This window comes from Nicotiana tomentosiformis, chromosome 2 (assembly GCF_000390325.3).
Source record: "Nicotiana tomentosiformis chromosome 2, ASM39032v3, whole genome shotgun sequence".
NCBI lineage: Eukaryota > Viridiplantae > Streptophyta > Magnoliopsida > Solanales > Solanaceae > Nicotiana > Nicotiana tomentosiformis.
The window spans coordinates 74,673,137-74,692,859 of NC_090813.1; the positions used below are offsets into that span (position 1 = coordinate 74,673,137).

The 19,723-nt window shown below is 36.1% G+C and overlaps 2 protein-coding genes across 4 annotated transcripts; one reads left to right on the forward strand and one right to left on the reverse strand.

The window, feature by feature from the left end:
- The first annotated feature begins 9,651 nt into the window (after window positions 1-9,651).
- Window positions 9,652-11,887, forward strand: LOC104106149 (pentatricopeptide repeat-containing protein At4g21705, mitochondrial). 3 transcript variants are annotated; one of them, XM_009614640.4, is made up of 3 exons: window positions 9,652-10,005; window positions 10,458-10,538; window positions 10,674-11,887. In XM_009614640.4, exons 1-3 carry the CDS (start codon window positions 9,766-9,768, stop codon window positions 11,703-11,705), a joined length of 1,353 nt encoding a protein of 450 aa, XP_009612935.1. In that variant the 5' UTR covers window positions 9,652-9,765; the 3' UTR covers window positions 11,706-11,887. The 3 variants fall into 3 exon arrangements, with proteins under 3 accessions (XP_009612935.1, XP_009612936.1, XP_009612934.1); XM_009614641.4 differs by having other exon boundaries at window positions 10,683-11,887; XM_009614639.4 differs by having other exon boundaries at window positions 10,458-11,887.
- Window positions 11,888-14,758: 2,871 nt separating this feature from the next.
- LOC104106148 (monothiol glutaredoxin-S17) lies at window positions 14,759-19,306 on the reverse strand. The gene is made up of 3 exons (XM_009614638.4): window positions 19,053-19,306; window positions 18,173-18,247; window positions 14,759-16,277 (listed from the first exon to the last, which is right to left on the reverse strand). The coding sequence occupies exons 1-3, from the start codon at window positions 19,230-19,232 to the stop codon at window positions 15,087-15,089; spliced, it is 1,446 nt and encodes a 481-aa protein (XP_009612933.1). The 5' UTR covers window positions 19,233-19,306; the 3' UTR covers window positions 14,759-15,086.
- Between the last annotated feature and the right edge of the window lie 417 nt (window positions 19,307-19,723).

Below are 19,723 nucleotides of genomic sequence, written 5' to 3' on the forward strand. Positions count from 1 at the left end.
GAAAAATTGTTGCATTTGAAGGATTCTTATTATTTCTGCTAATTGAATAAAATTTTTGTTAACTCTGTGAACCATGCTGATTTGAATAATTATAATTTATTCCAATTATTATTATTGACCTATAGTGAGTGTCAAAGTCGGCTATCTCGTCTCTACCACTTCGATATTAGGCTTGATACTTACTAGGTACACGTTGTTTTCGTACTCATACTGCACTTGCTGCATATTTTATTGTGCAGGTACATATATGTATAGCAGCCTTGTGGGTGCAGAGGTGTGGTTAATAATTGTGGGGGGCATATGTGAGCTGCATTTTATATTACGATCCTTAGCTAACAGAGTCTCCTTCAGAGTTATTATATTTTTCTGTCTAATTTGTATTCTGGACAAATGTCGTATTTTATTTTTAATTCCTTAGTAAATGCTCATGCACTTGTGACACCGGATTTTGGGAATGATTGTGAATTGTTTAGAAATTTAGTTGCTAAAAATATTTATCATTTACTCTATAAGTTTTATCTTTACAATTTCATTGAAGAAATTTTTATTTCAAAAATATTAAAATAGGTAATTAAGTTAATTGATTATGGTTGGCTTACGTGACAGTGGTGTCCGGCGCCATCACGACTTTTTTTTGGATTTTGGGTCGTGACAATATGGTATCAGAGCACTAGGTTCACATAGGTCTCACGAGTTATGAGCAAGTCTAGTAGAGTCTTGCAGATCGGTACAGAGACGTCTGTTCTTATCTTCGAGAGGCTACAGGACTGTTAGGAATACTTCCCTTCTTGATTCCTCATCGTGCGATTCGATTCCTTTGAGGCTTATGCCTACATTTCCTTCATATTCAATCTTATGCGACGTGAAGCGCTTGTTATAAATTGGGGATCGAGAAAATTTTTAATGGTACTACAGATGTAGTGCTGGATGCTTCTCCCTGTGTAATTAATTGGGATATTGTCGTCGCCTTGCGGAAGGCCGCTCTATCATTTCAGTACAGTATCAATACTACCTAAGGTTTTGAGATTTGTCATTGATTGTTATGACGATTCATGCATTGTTATCACATAGTGTTTATATAATGGTAGAATGCATGTCTATGTGTCAGGGCAGTAAACGACTTGAAAGAAGGTTTTTCTCAGTACATGATTCAGAGGTTCCATGTTTTAATTCCAGCGGAGAAAAGACAATCAGACTATGAATGTTCAGGTTTGGGGTTGATGGAGTAACGAAGCTTGATATTTTCGAGAGTGGTAGAATTCTCAATTTTGATGTGGTGTCATCGCCTTGTAAAATGCGTTAAGGTTCGCCGGTGTTATGGTTTTCTTTAACTTGCCTTCACGACGGGGTATTAAGAATTGGTATAGGGGAAGCAGTCGTTAGAGATTACGGTGTGCAGTGATTCAGGATCGAAGCAGCGTTTCTAGTGTTGATGTCTCGAGAAGGATGATTGTCAGAAAGGTTTAAAGCTAGTAACGAGCTATTGGTTCAAGTGCTACAGAGATGGATTTTGAGTTAAGGCAACAACTGGGCAGTGAAGGATGAGGAAGGACATGTGGAAGGTGCCTTGTGGTGGTTAAATTCCTAGAAGGCCAAGTGTAAGAAAACAGAAGCCGAGTAGTTGCTTAAAGGAGAGGGTTTGACCAAAGTTAGAGAGTGGCAAAGTAGCATATGGGTTACGTGGTAGGATAACTACACGGCTTGAGGAAGGTTTGAAGTGATTTGGGATCCATGGTGGACACTGACTATGTCTACGGGCTTAATTTGGAATATTGGCTGCTATATTGAGGAAGATTTGGTGTGACAGGAGAGAGTTGCTTGATATGAAGAAGGATACAACATGACTTTGGATTGGAATGTATTGTCGCACCTTTAGCAGATGACCATGAGGAGTGAACGGACTGAATGCAACTGGTGAATGAGCTTGGACTCAGGATGATCTACTGATTTCGTAGTAATTGCACCCAGTGCAGCGATGTTGGAATATGTCAGCATGTAATTTCCACATGTGGGTTATCTCCTGTAAGCAGGTTAGAGGTCGCGTGGTGTTGACGAAGCTTCTGCGAAGAATTCTACTGGCTACCCGGTAAGAGATTTAATATGTAAATGTGGCTAGTGGTTCAGAGTGTTTATTAAAGGTTAATAGAAGGATTTCGAGAAAATTTGGCAAGTTGCGTGTGCAGGATCATATCAATGATGAAGAAAGAATCTCGGTGGATTCCAAAATTTTGTAATTGTAGCTTCAAGCTAAGTGAGAGAGCCCCACCATCTATGATTGGATTGCGTAGTGTCAACTTGTGCGGTTTCTGGTTATCGGTGTATTGGTGGATCATTGAAACTAAGGAAAGAAAACATCAGTGGTAATTTGAGCAAAGGATTTGGGGAATGTGTGCCATATTTGGACTTACCAATTCATATTCAGGTTTTTGGAAGACTCAGAGTTTATGCTTCGTGTAGATGTAATGCACAGGAAAGTGAAATAGTCGGATGTTTCCTTGATAAAGTGTCCATGTGCTAGCAGGGCCTTGGAATTGATCATGTTTGGGAACAAATCAGAGCAAGTGACTCTCAATAACGGTCCTAGTAGATTCAAAAATTTAAAGTGTGGTGTCTAAGGATCTCGAGTCTATAGTATGGTTGAGTATCGAGCTTTTGCAGCAGATTATGAAACGGGGCTTGGAGTACTCTGCGTTATCTTCAGGTTGTGGTGTAGCATTAGAGAAACGGAAGAAAATAACTTCGGATTCATAAAATAAGTATCATAATGGGTATACCAGTTGAAGATGTAAAAAGTGCGCACAAGAAGGGATATGAGATAATTAGTGGGTTTTGAAATAGCGTGGTCTCATGAAATAAGGCCACTTGGGATGAGTGCGGATTTGAGTCCGTGATGTAATGAATGGAGCTATTATTATTTCTAAGGCAAGTTGAGAGTAAATTGAGAAAAGACGGATCGACTAACAATGGTTGAATCGGCACGATAGTGGCAATGATTAGTTCCTTCAGCGCATTGAATTATGCATGTGATTTGTGGCGGTACGTACGAGGCTTGACGACCGCCGTAATTGATTTTATTTGGAGGAATTCAAGTATTATGACATATTATGTGTAGAGGGATCCCATAAGAGTTATGGTGGTTTAGACCACTACCTGAGGCCGGTATTTTTTTACGGATATGGGAATTCAGTCACGTGTTGCAATGGTTCTCTTGAAATGAGTTAAGAAGAAGGTTTCTATATGATGAAGTATTTACCCTATTAGTGGTTCGGGAGTTATGATGGAATTCTTGTACTCCTGCGCATTTGCGTTATTAAATGCACTAAGTAGCATGGAATTCGAAAGTTGAGGATTTAAAATTTCGGTTCGGTGTTGACAAGGATGTCATGAGCTCGGATGAGCAGGAAAAGGATTTAGATGTTTAAAGTAATATGGTATTATTTTTGGCATCATCTAAGGTCGATGTCAGGTGTAAGAGACCTTGTGTATTGATTTGTGAATTCTTGATATGCTTTACAACATTAGTGTAACCGGTAGCATGGATGTGCAGACTTGTTACCTGGTGCGGAAGGTCGTGGGAGCATGTCTCACGGAAAGATTGTGTAAGAGTGACATGTAGTCACTTGATTGAGTGAAGATTGAAACCAAGTATGAATATTGTGGTAATATCGCTGATTCGAGAATTTATGCCTAGAGGGCGCTCGGTTCATTTGGTTGTCGACTGTGGAAGTATTATTCCGGTTATAATGGCTATTCTTGTATGTTATGGGAAAAAGGGTTATTATGGATACTTGAAAGGTTATTAGCCTAATATGATGCGATAAGAATTGACTTGAGGTTTGTGGATGGATTTGAATATGAATATGGGCTCTATATCAGGCCGGATGTGTTCATTTCAGCATAACCGCTCCCTATGGAGGAATATTTAGACGTTGGATGTCGTTTCGTCGTCGGTTATTTCATGTAATACTATATTGTGCCGTGTGAGTTGCGAACCGGATTGATAAATTTTCTTATGTATTGAGGTTCCGCATAGCGATGGTGTTATGTGAGCAGGATGGCTCTCAGATTCAGATCATATATCGCACCTTAGTTGTGCTTGAGTTTTGTAGAGTATGGCGTTGTCGGTCCTTCCAAGGATGGTATTATGCACTTAGCGTGCTTGTGTCCGATGTTCGGATATTTTGTAAGTAATGAGCATTCTAGCTCGATAAGTATTTTCTTATAGATTCTTTTGTGTGGATCGGGTTGCACGCCGCAACAGTGTGATGTTGAGTACAGTTCCCTATATTCTATTTTGTGTGTTTTGTGTCCCATTTTCTGAGGAAGGTTCATGACACCTTTTCAGTTGTTTAATTAGTCACGTGGGTTGAGTAATCCTTCCCATAGTCTATTTTCCTTATGTATCGCAATCGAGTCTGTAGCTTATTAGCTCATTGTGGCGTCATATGAGACTTTTTGTCATGTCTGAGGTGGCTTATTACCTGAGCATCTTATACTAAGTGAGACGAGGTTATTGGATCCGGGATCAGTACGATCGGATTATATGAAGTATAATAAAGAGAAAATACCATTATTTGGTCCATAATGAGGCAATGGTTTTTGTCAGAAGGAGAAACTCAATAATTTGTTGACTCAGCAGTTGGTTATGAATTTCTACACATTTCTTCCATCATGGAAGCAGTTCAAGAGTTGGAACAGAAATTATAGGTATCATGAGGTGTGTTGTGAACATCAGATTCGTAAAATTTCGGCTATTGTTATCGGAGGATGATATTATGATCATGTGAATGGTGCGATGCATGGTCTAAATTCAACCAAGGTATGCAACCCTATATTGGTGCATCGTGTAGTGATTGATACGGTGTTCGTAGGTTGGAAACGAGCATGGTGGAGAATTCTCGATGTTAGAATTGGGCTCTAAGGCTTATTTGCCTAAATAAATGGGAGAATCTTCATATTGGCTTGAGCTAATGTGCTCAACTGGGTGTGGTAGCACGGGTAGGTGCACAAGGTGTTAAACAATAATTTTTGGATAACTCCGGAACACTCCTTACCACGTTCGAGTACGAACGTATATTTAAGTGGGAGAGAATGTAACGACCCAATCTGTCGTTTTGACTGTTAGAACCACGTTCCCCTAAATAAAACTTCCCGTATGTACTTTTAATAATTTATGACTTGCGGGGATGGTTGGTTCGAGATTTGGAAGTGTTTGGGTTGAAATCGGAACACTTGGTTCCTTAAGTTGGCCTTAAAGTGCAAAGTTTGACTTCGGTCAACATTTTGAGAAAATGACCTCGGAATAGAATTTTGACGATTCCAACAGCTTCGTATGGTGATTTTGAACTTAGGAGCGTGTTCGGAATTTTATTTGGAAGTCCGTAGTTAAATCAGGCTTGAAATGGCTAAAATAGAATTTTAAGTTTGAAAGTTTGACCGGGGAGTTGACTCTTTGATATCAGAGTCGGAATCCAGTTTTGAAAATTTTCATAGCTCCGTTATGTCATTTATGACTTATATGCAAAATTTGAGGTCAACCGGACTTGATTTGATAGGTTTCGGTACCGAATGAAGAAGTTGAAAATTTTAAGTTTTATTAAGCTTGAATTGGAGGATGATTCGTGATTTTAGCGTTGTTTGATGTGATTTGAGGTTTCGACTAAGTTCGTATGATGTTTTAGGACTTGTTGGTATAATTAGTTGAGGTCCCGAGGAGCTCGGGTGAGTTTCGGACGGCTAACGGATCATTTTTGTTCTTTGGAACACTGCTGATAACTGCTAGTTTTTTCTTCTGGTATCCTTATACACGATCGCGTAAGTTGGTCTGCGATCGCGTAGAGTAATTTAGGAAGAGGAGGATTTGTTCTACTTGATCGCTTGAATGGGGTTGCGATCGCGTAGGGTTAATTTGGGCTTCTGGGAATTTGTTCACTACGATCGCGTGGACACGTACGCGATCGCGTAGGATTGGCTAGTGTGTATCGCGTGTCAGTGTTTGCGATCGCGTAGGGAAAACTTGAGAGGAAGCTGGGCCACGCATTGTGCTACGCGATCGCGTGAAGAGGGGTGCGATTGCGTAGAGTCGGAACCTGGTGCATTCGCGATCGCATGGGACTTGATGCGATCGCGTAGGGTTAATGTTTGGGTGGTAAAATTTGTGCTACGCGATCGCGTGAGGAAGTTCGCGATCGCGTAGAAGAAATCACTGGGCAGAGAGTTTAAGTTCTGATTTTCTATTTTTAACATTTTGGAGCTCGGATTTAGGCGATTTTTGGGAGATTTTCAGAGAAAACAACGGAGTAAGTGTTCTTAACTCAATATTGATTAAATTACCCGAATTCATCACTATTTTTATCATTTTATTGGTGAATTGAGTTGGAAAAGTTTGAAAACCCTCTTGGATAGATTCGAGGGCCGAATTGTTATTGGGATTTAGTGATTTTGGTATGGGTAGACTCGTGGTTGAGTGGGTGTTCATATTTCGTAATTTTCGTCGGATTCCGAGACGTGGGTCCCACGGACGAATTTTTAATTAATTTCGGAATTTGTATTGAAAAAATAGTATTTTCTTATAGAATTGATTCCAATAATTTTTAGTGATTGTATCGAATTATTTTGGCTAAATTCGAGCCAGACATAGTTGGATAATTGTGGAAAAGGCCTTCTAGTGGATTAAATTGGAGCAAGGCGAGGTAAGTCTCTTATCTAATCTTGTGAGGGAAAAATTATCCCATAGGGATTAAATTGAATAATTGTTGCTAATTGCGGGGGCTACGTACGCACGAGGTGACGAGAGTCTGTGCGTAGCTACTATTAATGCTAAAGTCCGGGTAGTTTACAACTCAAAGCATGAATTACTTGTATGAATTGCACTATTTGTTTAATTAATATTATTTGATATATATGAATATATTGTGAATTGTTAGATAAAGATATTAAAGGATGGAAATCTCATATGTTTGATCTTCTGTTTAAATTAATTAATTGTTAAAAAAAATTATTCTTCCTCCCGAATTTATCTTATAATAAATATACTCTCCTTCCGGAGGTACATAAGAAAATATCCCCCTTTCTTGTAGAGCGGGCCAAACGCCTCGGTAGGATAGATGCATCTATGGTTCTTGCTGCACGTCCCTCGGCAGTGTACACGACACTCTGGATCGGGTCGTACGTACTCGGCAGAAATCATGCTTAATAATAATAATCACACGATACCTTAATAGTTTATTGCAGCTTGTAGTTATGAAGCTAATTGATAAATTGAAAATCTTTGGAATTTAATGAATTATTATTCCTGCTTGTTAAGGAATTATTATTATTTCTGTAAATGAGACTAATTGATAAATTGAAAATTTATTGAAATTGAATTGCAGTTTGTAAAGCTATTTGATAAATTAGAAGTTTTATTAAAATTGCATGATTTAATTAATAAATTGAAAAATTATTGCATTTGAAGGATTCTTATTATTTCTGCTAATTGAATAAAAATTTTGTTAACTCTGTGAATTATGCTGATTTGAATAATTATAATTTATTTTAATTATTATTATTGACCCATAGTGAGTGTCAAAGTCGGCTATCTCGTACCCATACTACACTTGATGCATATTTTATTGTGCAGGTACATATATGTATAGCGGCCTTGTGGGCGCAGAGGTGTGGTTAATAATTGTGGGGACATAGGTGGACTGCATTTTATATTACGATCCGCAGCTAACAGAGTCTCCTTCAGAGTTATTATATTTTTCTGTCTAATTTGTATTCTGGACAAATGCCGTATTTTATTTTTAATTCCCTAGTAAATGCTCATGCACCCGTGACACCGCACCGAGTTTTGGGAATGGTTGTGAATTGTTTAGAAATTTAGTTGCTAAAAATATTTATCATTTACTCTATGAGTTTTATCTTTATAATTTCATTGAAGAAATTTTTATTTCAAAAATACTAAAATAGGTAATTAAGTTAATTGATTATGGTTGGCTTGCCTGGCAGTGGTGTCCGGCGCCAACACGACCTTTTTTTTGGATTTTGGATCGTGACAAAAGAAATATTAAGCGTGATATAAAAGTGCATAGCTAAAGCTTATTACGCAAGAAGAGAACTTCACAATTTTTTTCACTTGAAACTCAACCGTAGGGGTGTACAAAGAAAATCGAAAAATTGCACAAAATCGATAATCCGAGTCAAATCGAGAAAAAAAACCCGACTATGGTTCAATTCGATTTGATTTGGTATTGGAAAAAAATTCCGATCATAATTGATTTGGTATGGTTTTAACTAAAAAAAGTTAAACCGAAACTAAACTAACCCGACATTACATGTATAGAAATTTTAAATATATTTAATTCATAAAAGTATTTATTGTAGTAAGTTATAAATATTTCTTAAACCTTTTCATAGTTTTATCTTTTAACGCATTATTACAAGTTTGGACTTATAATTTTTGAATGCTCCAATAAGTTTTATACTCCATAAATGTTAGTAACTCAAATAAAGTCCAAACTAAAATCAAATCAATATTAATGCTAACAAAAGACATTCAATTCAATTGTACTAGAAATGACAATATTGTTGGATATCTATTTTTTAGTTTTTTCATGGTTTATATAAAATGCATAATTTTTTTTACTGTTTAGTCATGTAAATAATAGTACTTTTTAATCATATTTATTTTAGCAACTTAGTAATTTTAGATTATGTTCATTTTTATTATGCCTTATTAATAATATTCTTTATGTGATTTTATTATCTATTAAATAATTAGTACACCGTCATGACTCATCTCATATTTTATGTTATTTTTTTAAAAAATACCTTATATAGTTTTGTCTTACTTGGATTAAATAAATATTTAGAACACAAATTTTATATTTTGTGCTATGAAGACTTTGTGGGAAAAAGCCAAAAAATACGGAAAATCCGAGAAAAATCGAGATTAAAAAGCCCGACTTTTATTGGTTTGGTTTGATCTTTAGATTAGTTTGATTTGATAATTGAAAAATCGAACCAACCCGACCTATGTACACCCCTACTCATCAGAATACAAACTGTGAATCTATAAATATTATTCTCTTTTTTTTTTTTGGTAAATAAAAATTTTATTACAAAGTTGAAATATTCACAGTTCAAGAGAAAACAAAATCAGTAAATCTGCAGTTTGGACATAATGACCCAAACATTTCACAATAACACTATTTTATAGGAAAATGTTTATGATTTACATTAGATAGTAATACTCCCTCGGTCCCTTTTTATATAACTTTTTCATACTGAACTGGGAGTTTAAGATATCAGTTTTACTTTTATATTAATTTGTAATAGTAGAAAAATATCAAAATAATAGTGTAAAATTTGGTGTATATGGTAAAAAGAAAACTATCACTTCAAAGTTAAAAAATTTGAATTCTTAATGTAATTAAAGCTGTATATAATAATCTTATTAGAAGAATGGGTCTAAATATTTTAAAATTAGTAAAACATAAAAGAAGTTTCATATAGATTGGTAATTCTTTTTATTTTTATTTTTATTTTTTAATTGTGATAAAATCTTTCGTTTAGGTGTAGATGCAATATGTTGGATTTACAACCTTTTACCTGTATGGCTGTATAATATCTAAAAGATTGAAGGGTGATTATGCAATTTATGGAACTTCCTTTCGTTTTCCCCCAAATGCGCTGAAACTCGTAAAACCCCCTAAACCCTAAAACAGTGTTTCACTCAGCAGGGATTTTTGCCCAAATTGTCATCCAAAATTTCATCGGAAAATGCAATTGAATCGCCGGGTATTCCAATCCCTAACCGGAATTACATGTCGATTTTACCATTCCGACAAGCGGAAAAAGGTGACACTTTACTCAAAAATCAGCCCACTGGGAGACCCTAACTATAGCGTAACGAATGAGCTGGACGAATGGGTTTGCAAGGGCAAAAAAGTCCGATTTGCAGAGCTTCAACGCATCATTCTTGATCTTCGTAAACGCAAACGCTTCAATCAGGCCCTCGAGGTACCCCTCTATCCATGAGTGATACTTGTTCTCTAATATGTTAAAATTTCTATAGTTTTACTGTATTTTTTTTTTTTTTTTTATGTTTGCAGCTAATTAGAATTTTAGAGATTAAGTTTAGTCAACATTTCAGTTATTAGTGTTGTGGAATTGTTGGTGAAGCTGCTCATTTGTTAATCTAGGATGTTGGTTTAAACTTTGTGCAATTGGTTTGGATTATAAAAATATTCTGATTATTTTAATACAAAAAATTATTAAGGGTGTTTCCTATTGAATTTATTTTTTCATGGAAAATATGTCGTTTTTTAATGGAAATGTTACTATGAGACCTAATCTCTGACATTCAGCTTCTGTTTCCACATGTATATATAGTTCCTTGCCCTGATTGAATGGAATGTCCCATATATTGGATGCTAATTTAGTCATTTGTGCTGAACTTTATTGTTGAGCAGGCTTCGGAGTGGATGAAGAGTTCTGGTATTTTCACTTTTTCATCAACTGAGCATGCAGTACAACTGGATCTGATTGGTAAGGTACACGGGTTTCATTCTGCAGAAAGCTACTTCAATAACTTGAATGAAGAAGATAAGAATGATAAGACATATGGTGCTCTTCTACATTGTTATGTTCGGCAATGCGACATTGAAAAGGCATTGACACATTTGCAGATGATGCAGGAGAAGGGTCTTTCTCTATCTTCTGTGGCCTTCAATGATATAATGTCACTGTACACCAAAACCGGTGAGTATGAAAAGATCCCTGAAGTGCTACACCATATGAAGGAAATTGGGGTTTGTCCTGACAATTTAAGTTACAGAATCTGTATCAATTCGTATGGAGCAAGATCAGATATTGAGGGGATGGAGAGGGTCTTGATTGAAATGGAGAACCAATCATACATTGTCATGGACTGGAACACCTATGCTGCTGTGGCGAATATTTATGTTAAATCGGGCCTAGATGATAAAGCAAACAGTTTCCTCAAGAAAGCAGAGGCGAAGATAGATAATAAAGAAGGGCTCGGGTATAATTACCTCATCTCGGTATATTCTAGACTGGGAAACAAAGATGAAGTCATCAGATTATGGTTTCTTGAGAAGAGTGCTCTGAAGAGGTGTATAAATAGGGATTACATAAATATGTTAGAATCTCTGGTGAGACTTGATGCACTTGAAGAAGCAGAGCAGTTGCTCAAGGAATGGGAAACATCCGATAACTGTTATGATATCCGTGTGCCATACATAGTCATTATAGGGTATATCGATAAAAAGCTTTATGAGAAGGCCGAGACCATGCTTGAAGATTTATCTACAAAAGGGAAGACACTAACACCAAATATTTGGGGAAGACTGGCAGCAGGCTACCTAGATAAAGGTAAGTTTGAGAGTGCTGTGAAATGCATTAAAGTTGCTCTTTCCTTAAAGAAGGATAGCAAAGGATGGAAGCCTGATCCTAAGGTCATCATGAAAATATTAAGTTTGTTGGGGGAGAATGGTAGTGCGAATGATGCTGAATCATTTTTGAGTTCGCTGAGGCCCGTCGTCTCTGTAAATAGAGAGATGTATCATGTCTTACTAAAATCATATATAGCAGGTGGTAAAGAAGTTGAAAGACTTCTAAACAGTATGAGAGCTGATAACATTGATGAAAATGAAGAAACAAAAGTGATACTTGAAGAATATAAACCAATAAGCTCCTAACAGTTAAATGTACTGAATGAAATTCTTTCAAATGCTAATTCTGAAAATAATTCTGTGTTGGGCATGAGTGTTTGTGTGTCCTTTAACAGTTTATGCTGGTCCTTTGTTGTTCCACCTTGCATTGTTCCTTTCAGAGTTTTTATCTAACTGGGATTTCTTCTTTTGTTTTCTTCTTCTCATAATGCTGTATATTCCCTTTAAAATCATTGCCAAGTCTTCCTGATCTTCTTCGTCCTCTTCTTCACTTTCTGTTTCATCAAGAATGGTTTTGGATGCAACATTCCTTCTCTTTTCTTTATGTCCATGCCTTTGAAGATGAATTTTCTCGAAAGTAATAAGATTGTAGCGAAGTTCATCAATTATCATTTGATCCAGATTTCCACTTTCAATTGCAATAACCTTAGGTTCCCACACTCTAGGCAAACTCCACAGAAATTTTCGGACTTGTCTACCATTAGAGTAGGATTTTCCTAAAGCCTTGAGATCTCCAACAATTTTACTAAATCTCGTGAACATCTCTTCAATGGTTTCATCTTCTTTCATCATGAATAACTCGTACTTATGAACTAGAATATTAATCCTGGCTTCCTTTTCTTGCTTTGTACTTTCATAGAGTATCTCCAACTTGTCCCATCTTTCCTTTGCAGTTTCACAACTTGAGATCTTTGCGAATTCTTCCATGCTTAAAGCACAATTAAGTATTGGTTTGAATGGCATCCTTTTGTTCTTTTTGTATAGGATGTCTTACCTTCTGTTTCCTTCCCTCATCATCAGCAGGAATTGGTAGAGGTCCGTCCTGAATGACTAGCCATGCTCGATAGTCAACTGATTGCACATACGTTCTCATTCTAGCCTTCCAATGACTATAATGTTCTCCGTTGAAGTATGGTGGCCTAGAGTTTTCTTCATCACTGGACATTGGTCTTTCCTTACCTTCTGTTAAGCAAAAACAAGCTTGTGAGATAGAGACTTTGATACCAATTGTAAAACAAGAGGCGTGAATTATGCCCTTTTAAAATATTTAGTCGACTATACTGATATAGCTTGTTTGGATGGTTGTTACCCATGGTATGTATTGTATTATTACCAAAACAATGTTTGTTTTGATTGTATGGTATTATTAACTTCATTGTTCCGGAACAACAAAAAGCTCTATTTTATGAAACAATCGATTTGATGTGCTAGGAATTATTTCCTATTTTTTCTTTTCAATTATGCCTTTGCTTATTACTCCATAATTCTATTTTACCCTTTACTCTATTTTTTTTTAATTTTAACTCCAAATCTCCAACCCATTTGACCTACTTTGCCTTTGTCCATCCTTCCAGAATTGGTTCATGCCGTTCTTTTCATCCAAATCTCCGTACGTTTATTTTTCTTTCCATCGTTCTACGATTTTTTTTGTTAAATGATAGTTAACCTTTTTTTTCAAGTTTTTGCTCTTGTTTTCAAGCTACATAATTGGTGATACATTAGTAAAAAAAGATTTTTTAAAATTATTTTTATGGGTAATTCTTGATAAATTATTTAAAACAATGCGGGTATTTTAGTAAACTTATCAGTTACGGTACTATATGATACAGTCAAACCAAACAACAAAAATATTATTTAACAACAACAAATATACAAGTTGTATTCATAAAATAAAATACAATCTATTATAAAAAATAATAGGTAACAATGATCCAAACAGAGTGTAAGTTAACTAATTCCTGCTTACAGAGCTACACAATTTCATAGGTAAGATTCTTATTCAATTACAGATTATAATAAGAGACTGAAGATACATTGCAGGAAGTAAATGAGACAAGTTTTTATACTGATACGAATCACAAGAATCGTACCTAATCCAGTGTTCTATCTTAAATAAGCTTCATGATTTTGTCCAAGTTAAACTTCTTAATTTTCTGATTTTGTGGAGTCACGATCTATGCTGCTTTCATTAGTTTTGGAATTTCATTCCTTGATCGCCTACAATTCCTCCTTAAATATTCTTAATGTCAAAATAAACGCAGTAATAGTCATTATTGATATCTTTCTTTAATTTCAATAGTGGAGAGTTAAAATCTTCGTTGATGTAAAAAAAAAAAAAAGGAATCGAAACTGATGGAATATATGTATAAAGCGGAAGCATTCCAGCATCAATTTGCATAGACAACGTATTTCGGATTTAAATCAATTTTAAGTCAGAAGAATACCTCTTGAAGTTGTGTAAGTCTCTGCCTTTCTAGCAGTTTTCCCAAACTACTGTTGTTATGTTCAAAGACTGACATACACATATATATATATATATATACCAAAATCCTAATTTCGGGCCTCCCTGTTTTAGGGTGAATTAGGTTAAGTTCTTTTCTTTTCCACCAAAAATAAATCTCCCAAGTCCTTGTTTTACTTGGGCATAATAGAGTTAGAGACTACATATTTAACAAATAAGGCGGCTTATTATGTAAATAATAATTCCTTTCTGACTGAATTATTCTTTTGATAATAATATATTAGAATTATTCAACTAAATCATTATTTTAATGGTTGTCTCCAAATCAAACTCCTTAATTTCCTAATTTTGGGGAATCACAGTCTATAGCTGCCTTCATTAGTATTATAATCCAAATCTTCAGATCTTCAATCCGGGATTGCCTACAATTCTTCCTTAAATATTCTTTGTTTTTCGACCTTACGGAGACAGGATACATTAGAGGACATTATTGTTTTCTTATATGAATTTAGTTATGGACATTTAGAATCTTTATTGATTTTTACTTGAACGCTAGAGAAGATAGCAAACTATATGTTCCTTCTGGGGGTTAGCAAATTAAGGATCACCAGAACATCAGTGAGTTGAGTTATATACAGAGAGTACTCCGTAGTAAGGGTGGACTTAAAAAATAATAATTGATGCATTCTTGGTTATATGAAGTGACAAATATTTTGGACCACTTTCTTTTTTGTGGCTAAAGTGACAATAAAAAGGACAAGAGGTAGCTACTTCCACCTTTATAGGCTCTTTATTTCATCTCAGAAGCTATCTATTGGGAGATATAACCTCGCTATGGTTTGAAGGCAAACAAAATAAGATGTCATAACAATAAGCTAAATTCTCAAATTGACCTACAACTTCAATGTCATAACAAACTCATCGCATAGCCGAAGGAAAGAAAACCAAAAATTGAAAGATAAGGTCTCTACAAAAGCATATTGCTATTCAAACCATCTCTAAGAATGTAACTCTATTCCTCTAGTAGCATGAAATTCTTGTGGAGATAAACATACATAGCTCAGGCAGTTCAGACACCACGAAATCATGTTGACGCAAAATGTATAAGACCTGGGAAACAGCTAACATGTTATGGCTGATGCACGGAACCTGGTCCATTGGTTCTTCTATTCAGATAATGTTGACTTCAGTTCACCGCTGCTTTGCAGTTCCAGCACGATATCACATCCTCCTACCAGTTCACCTTTGTAATACAGCTGTGGATAAGTTGGCCAGTTGGAGAAGGTCTTTAATCCCTGCCTCACTTCTTCATCCGATAGAATGTCAAAGGATCCAAACTCAACCCCTTCCTCCTTCAAAGCATTTACAACCTTGGAGCTGAAACCACATCTTGGTGCATCTGGTGTACCCTTCATGAAGAGCATTACAGTTGAAGAATTTACTATATTCTTTAAACGGTCTTCAAGACTGTCTTTCTGGTGAATCCCGTTCTCAGCTAGAACCTTCCTAAGCTCACCACTTTTTTGCATCTCTAATACTATGTCTGATCCACCAATAAGTTCACCCTTTATGTACAGCTGCGGATAGCTAGACCAGTTGGAATAAACTTTCAGTCCTTGACGGACTTCATCATCAGTAAGAATGTCAAAACTCTCAAACTCTACTTTCTCCTGTTTAAGAATATCCACCACCTTTCTGCTGAATCCACACCGGGGTTCATCATGTGTTCCTTTCATAAACAGCATAACCGGGCTAGAATTTATCAGATCCGCAAGACGAGTAGTCAGAGCAGCACTCGTGCCAGATGGTTCAGAGATGCCACCCTTCTCACCAGCAGTATCTACCCCGTAATCCTTGAAAACTTCCTTAAGTTCACCACCCTCATGCATAGTTATAATAATATCACAACCACCAAGAAGTTCACCCTTGCAGTACAGTTGAGGATATGTTGGCCAATTGGAAAATTTCTTCAACCCCTCACGGACCCCATTGTCGGTCAGAATATCAAAGCTTCCAAATTTGACATTCTCTTTCTTCAAAATATCGACAACTTTCTGACTAAAACCACACTTGGGTTCTTCAGGGTTTCCTTTCATGAAAAGCATTACTGGATGAGAAGCAACCAGCTGCTGAAGTCGCTTTGTCAGCCGATCATCAAGACCAGAACTTACAACTTGAGGAGCGCCACTTTCTCTAGCCAATTCCTGAACTGTTTCAAGAACAGTGGGACCTGCAGCCATCCCTAGGCTAGCAGGAGCAGCAGGATCCCCAGGAGTTATTGACCCAGCAATTTTTGCAACCTTGTTGGCCAAACTAGAAGGATCAGCCCCTTCCAACGTATCAACAGCCTTACCATCCTAAAATAAGCAAAGGAATAGCATGTTATAGGTAGTGTAACAAGCAAAAAGAGAGCTTCATGTCAAGGAATCGTTCAAACGTAACAAGGAATCAAAGTTGAAAGTGTTGATTAATACAACTAATGGGAAGGAACTTAACAAAATTTCTTATCAAACTTACTCAACAATTGATCACCTTTCCATAATTTTTAAAAATTTTATATTGGATTTGTGTGACGACGACTCTAGGCAATTCTTTTCATGACCACCCATTATATTTGTCAGGCGAAAACTACTGAATTTAATATTTCTTGATCTTGCTGACAGATGTTCATCTTTTCACAATAAGTAGCTACGAATATTTCGATCCCATTTTTAAAGAGGTAAATAACTCAAATTTTTGAAAAGCCATATTGATGATTTCACCATGGCATAAGCCTAAGTACTTTGATACTCACACAGTTTCACCTAAGGATACTGGCAAAGACAGTGGAATCCTCCGAAGTAGGATAAGTGACCAGAAAAAATGACATCAACCAGTCAACCCAATTACACCGTGATTTTCATGGATAATCAGAAAGCTTTTCAAATCAGACTGACAGAAGACAGTGATATCTGCAAATGCCCATCACTGGCATGTCATACAAGAGGGAAATGAGGAAGTGAGAGATATTTTTGGGGCTTGTACATCCGACTGCACTAGTAGAGTTTACTGAAGACTTAACAATTTAGCGATTTTTCCAGAAGAAAGTATATGAAGTTAAATGAGAAAGATAGTGGTGTTGCCCCTTAAATAAAGCTTATACATTTTGCAAAGCGATGACCAATATTCCAATTGTCCTTAGCTTAATATGCCTCCAAATAGTAGCAATACCTCATGTAGTCAGCAAATAGAAGAGGCAGATGGATCTCATAGGGTCATGCAAGCCTTAAGGTGCATATGGTTTTCAAGAAGATTGCAAGCACGAAGAACGACATGGCCTTGGCAGAATATGACGAGCTGTTCACTATTTTAAGGGGCATTCTCCCGTTCAAGAATTGACACTGCAATGGGTTACAAATATATAAAGAATCTTTGGGCGTGTGACCTATAGGTCAAGGGTTCGAGTCGTGAAGCAGCCACTAATGCTTGCATTAGGATAGGCTGTCTACATCACCCCTAGAAGTGCGGCCCTTCCCCGGACCTTGCATGAATGCGGGATGCTTTGAGCACCGGGCTGCCCTTTGGGCAGACAGAGCACACTCATTGTCTTTGAAGAAATAATGAAGCCATGAGAGACAGAGTCCATATTCAAGTAATATCTAGAAGAAAAAGAAGGGAAAAAACTCTGAACATTTGTTAGGAAAATATCTTAAAGTGGTTAGGCTGTTGATTACTTTAGAGTATCTTCTTAATTTACTTGTTATTTATTTAAGACATGCATTTGCTATGTAAAAGGTCTCCTATCAATAGATATACTGTGATTAGAGAATAAAATTATGGAAATTATGTGGTAGATGGAGTGTAAAAGAGGTCGAAACAGAAATCCTCAATCCAACAATTTACTTGTTGGCAAAAAGCAGATAAGTTTCACTGAGTTTATTGCATAAAGAAACAAGATAACTATGCAAACAACTAGCAGTAATATCATCATGATTCTCAAAATCATTTCCAATAGTAGAAGTTCTTTCGGATAACTGATGCATGAGCAGATTCTCCCTTGTGCTGCTGACAGTCCAAAAAAGTAACATCATAGAAGGGCTCGTAGGGATTCAGAAGGAAGCTAGGTAAGAATAAAATGCAGGTAGAACTCACATAAGCAGAGGGTGGTCTACATTCATTTCACCGTCTATCCAGCAGGAGAGTAAGGTTTACAAACACAAGCAGCTATACAAACAGTACATGGACAAGGAAAGCAAATTCCCATGTGAGTTACCTTGAAGAACACAAAGTAAGGAACAGCAGAAACAGAGTACAGCTCAGATATTTCAGGCTGTTCTTCAGCTTCAACCTGAAATATAAAGACAGAAGAAAAAGAATCATAATCAGAGACAAGCTAGCTCTTCAGAACGAATAATGAGCATATTCCAGTAGTACTTGAAACATAATCCATTAAGTAGTTGGGATTACAATAACATCAACTACGATAGAAGAAAAGTCCAGCTCCAAGTTCACAATGTTAGAATAAAACAGCTATATCAGTATATGCAGGGTTCTCCAATTTCTATTTGAAACTAATTAGAAGTGCCAAATCAAGGTAAGACTGCAGCAAATCGAGGAGAGCAACAACCCCCAAATTTCCCCGTGTCACAGATTCTTCATATTCATGTAACATAGCTATCTAACCACAAGAACACATCTTTTTTTCTCTGTGCCCATTAAGGGAGACAAATTATTCCCAAAGAGCATATCGATAACCACTCAGGGTGTTTCACAGTTCATTCAAAGTTCCATAAGCTATCTTGAATTATATTCAATAAAAATAACAGAAATCAACCAATAAATAAAAAAAATTCAAGCTTGGTCCATACGCTTAAAAGTTATACACCATGAGGCCAAAAAGTTTACAAAACCCTAAACCCTTCATAGCAAAGTTACAAAAAACAAATCTAAACAACCCCCCTCCAAACAACAAGAACATATCAAGCAGAAAATCTATCAATAAATCATCACTTTATTTCATAGTTCATTAAAATTCCATATAAGCAGTATCATATATGCAAAATTAATACCAGAAATCGATCAATAAATACACTTTATGGGCTTCTCTTTCACATAAGCACATGTATATCAAAAAAGGGAGAAGATTTGATTACTCTGAGAAAATGGGCGTGTGGGAAATCAGTAGAAAGGTGAGAAAAGACTTGGTCCATGTGCTTAGAAGCTTCACACCATGTTGCCCAAAAGTGCAAAATCGCCGGTGACCCGTCGCCGACTATCTTGTCGAGCTCTCTCTTTGATCCAACTTCCTTCACTGATCCTCCTCCTCCGGCCATCCTCGCTTCTTTCAATATTCTCTAATCTCTATAGAAGTGTGAACTGAATACCGCAAACCAAACAGGAATTATTTTTCCTCTTTTCTGCCCTTTTATATTAGGCTTATTTTCTTTTTCTTTTTTCCTTTTCTATGATATCCTCTTTTTTAAAAAATAAATAAATTAGACAACCTACTTTTGAAGACATTCTACTTGTTTTGTCAGCAGAATTTTTTTTTTTTTTGTTGATTCTAACATTTTTTGTTGACGTCACTATCCCTAACTCACATTTCCCCATGTAAATTGGCCTTAAAAGTAAAATGAGATTGCATAATGAAAAAAGAGATATTTAATAAGTTATATATATATAGTCAATTCCAATTATAGTTTATTTCTTTCCATATATTGTTGATTGTCTTATATTTGTGTCACATTGTGAGAATATGTAATCGAATTTTTAATGTGTTTAAATAACAATTTACTTGTATATTAATCAAATTCCACCGCTGAAA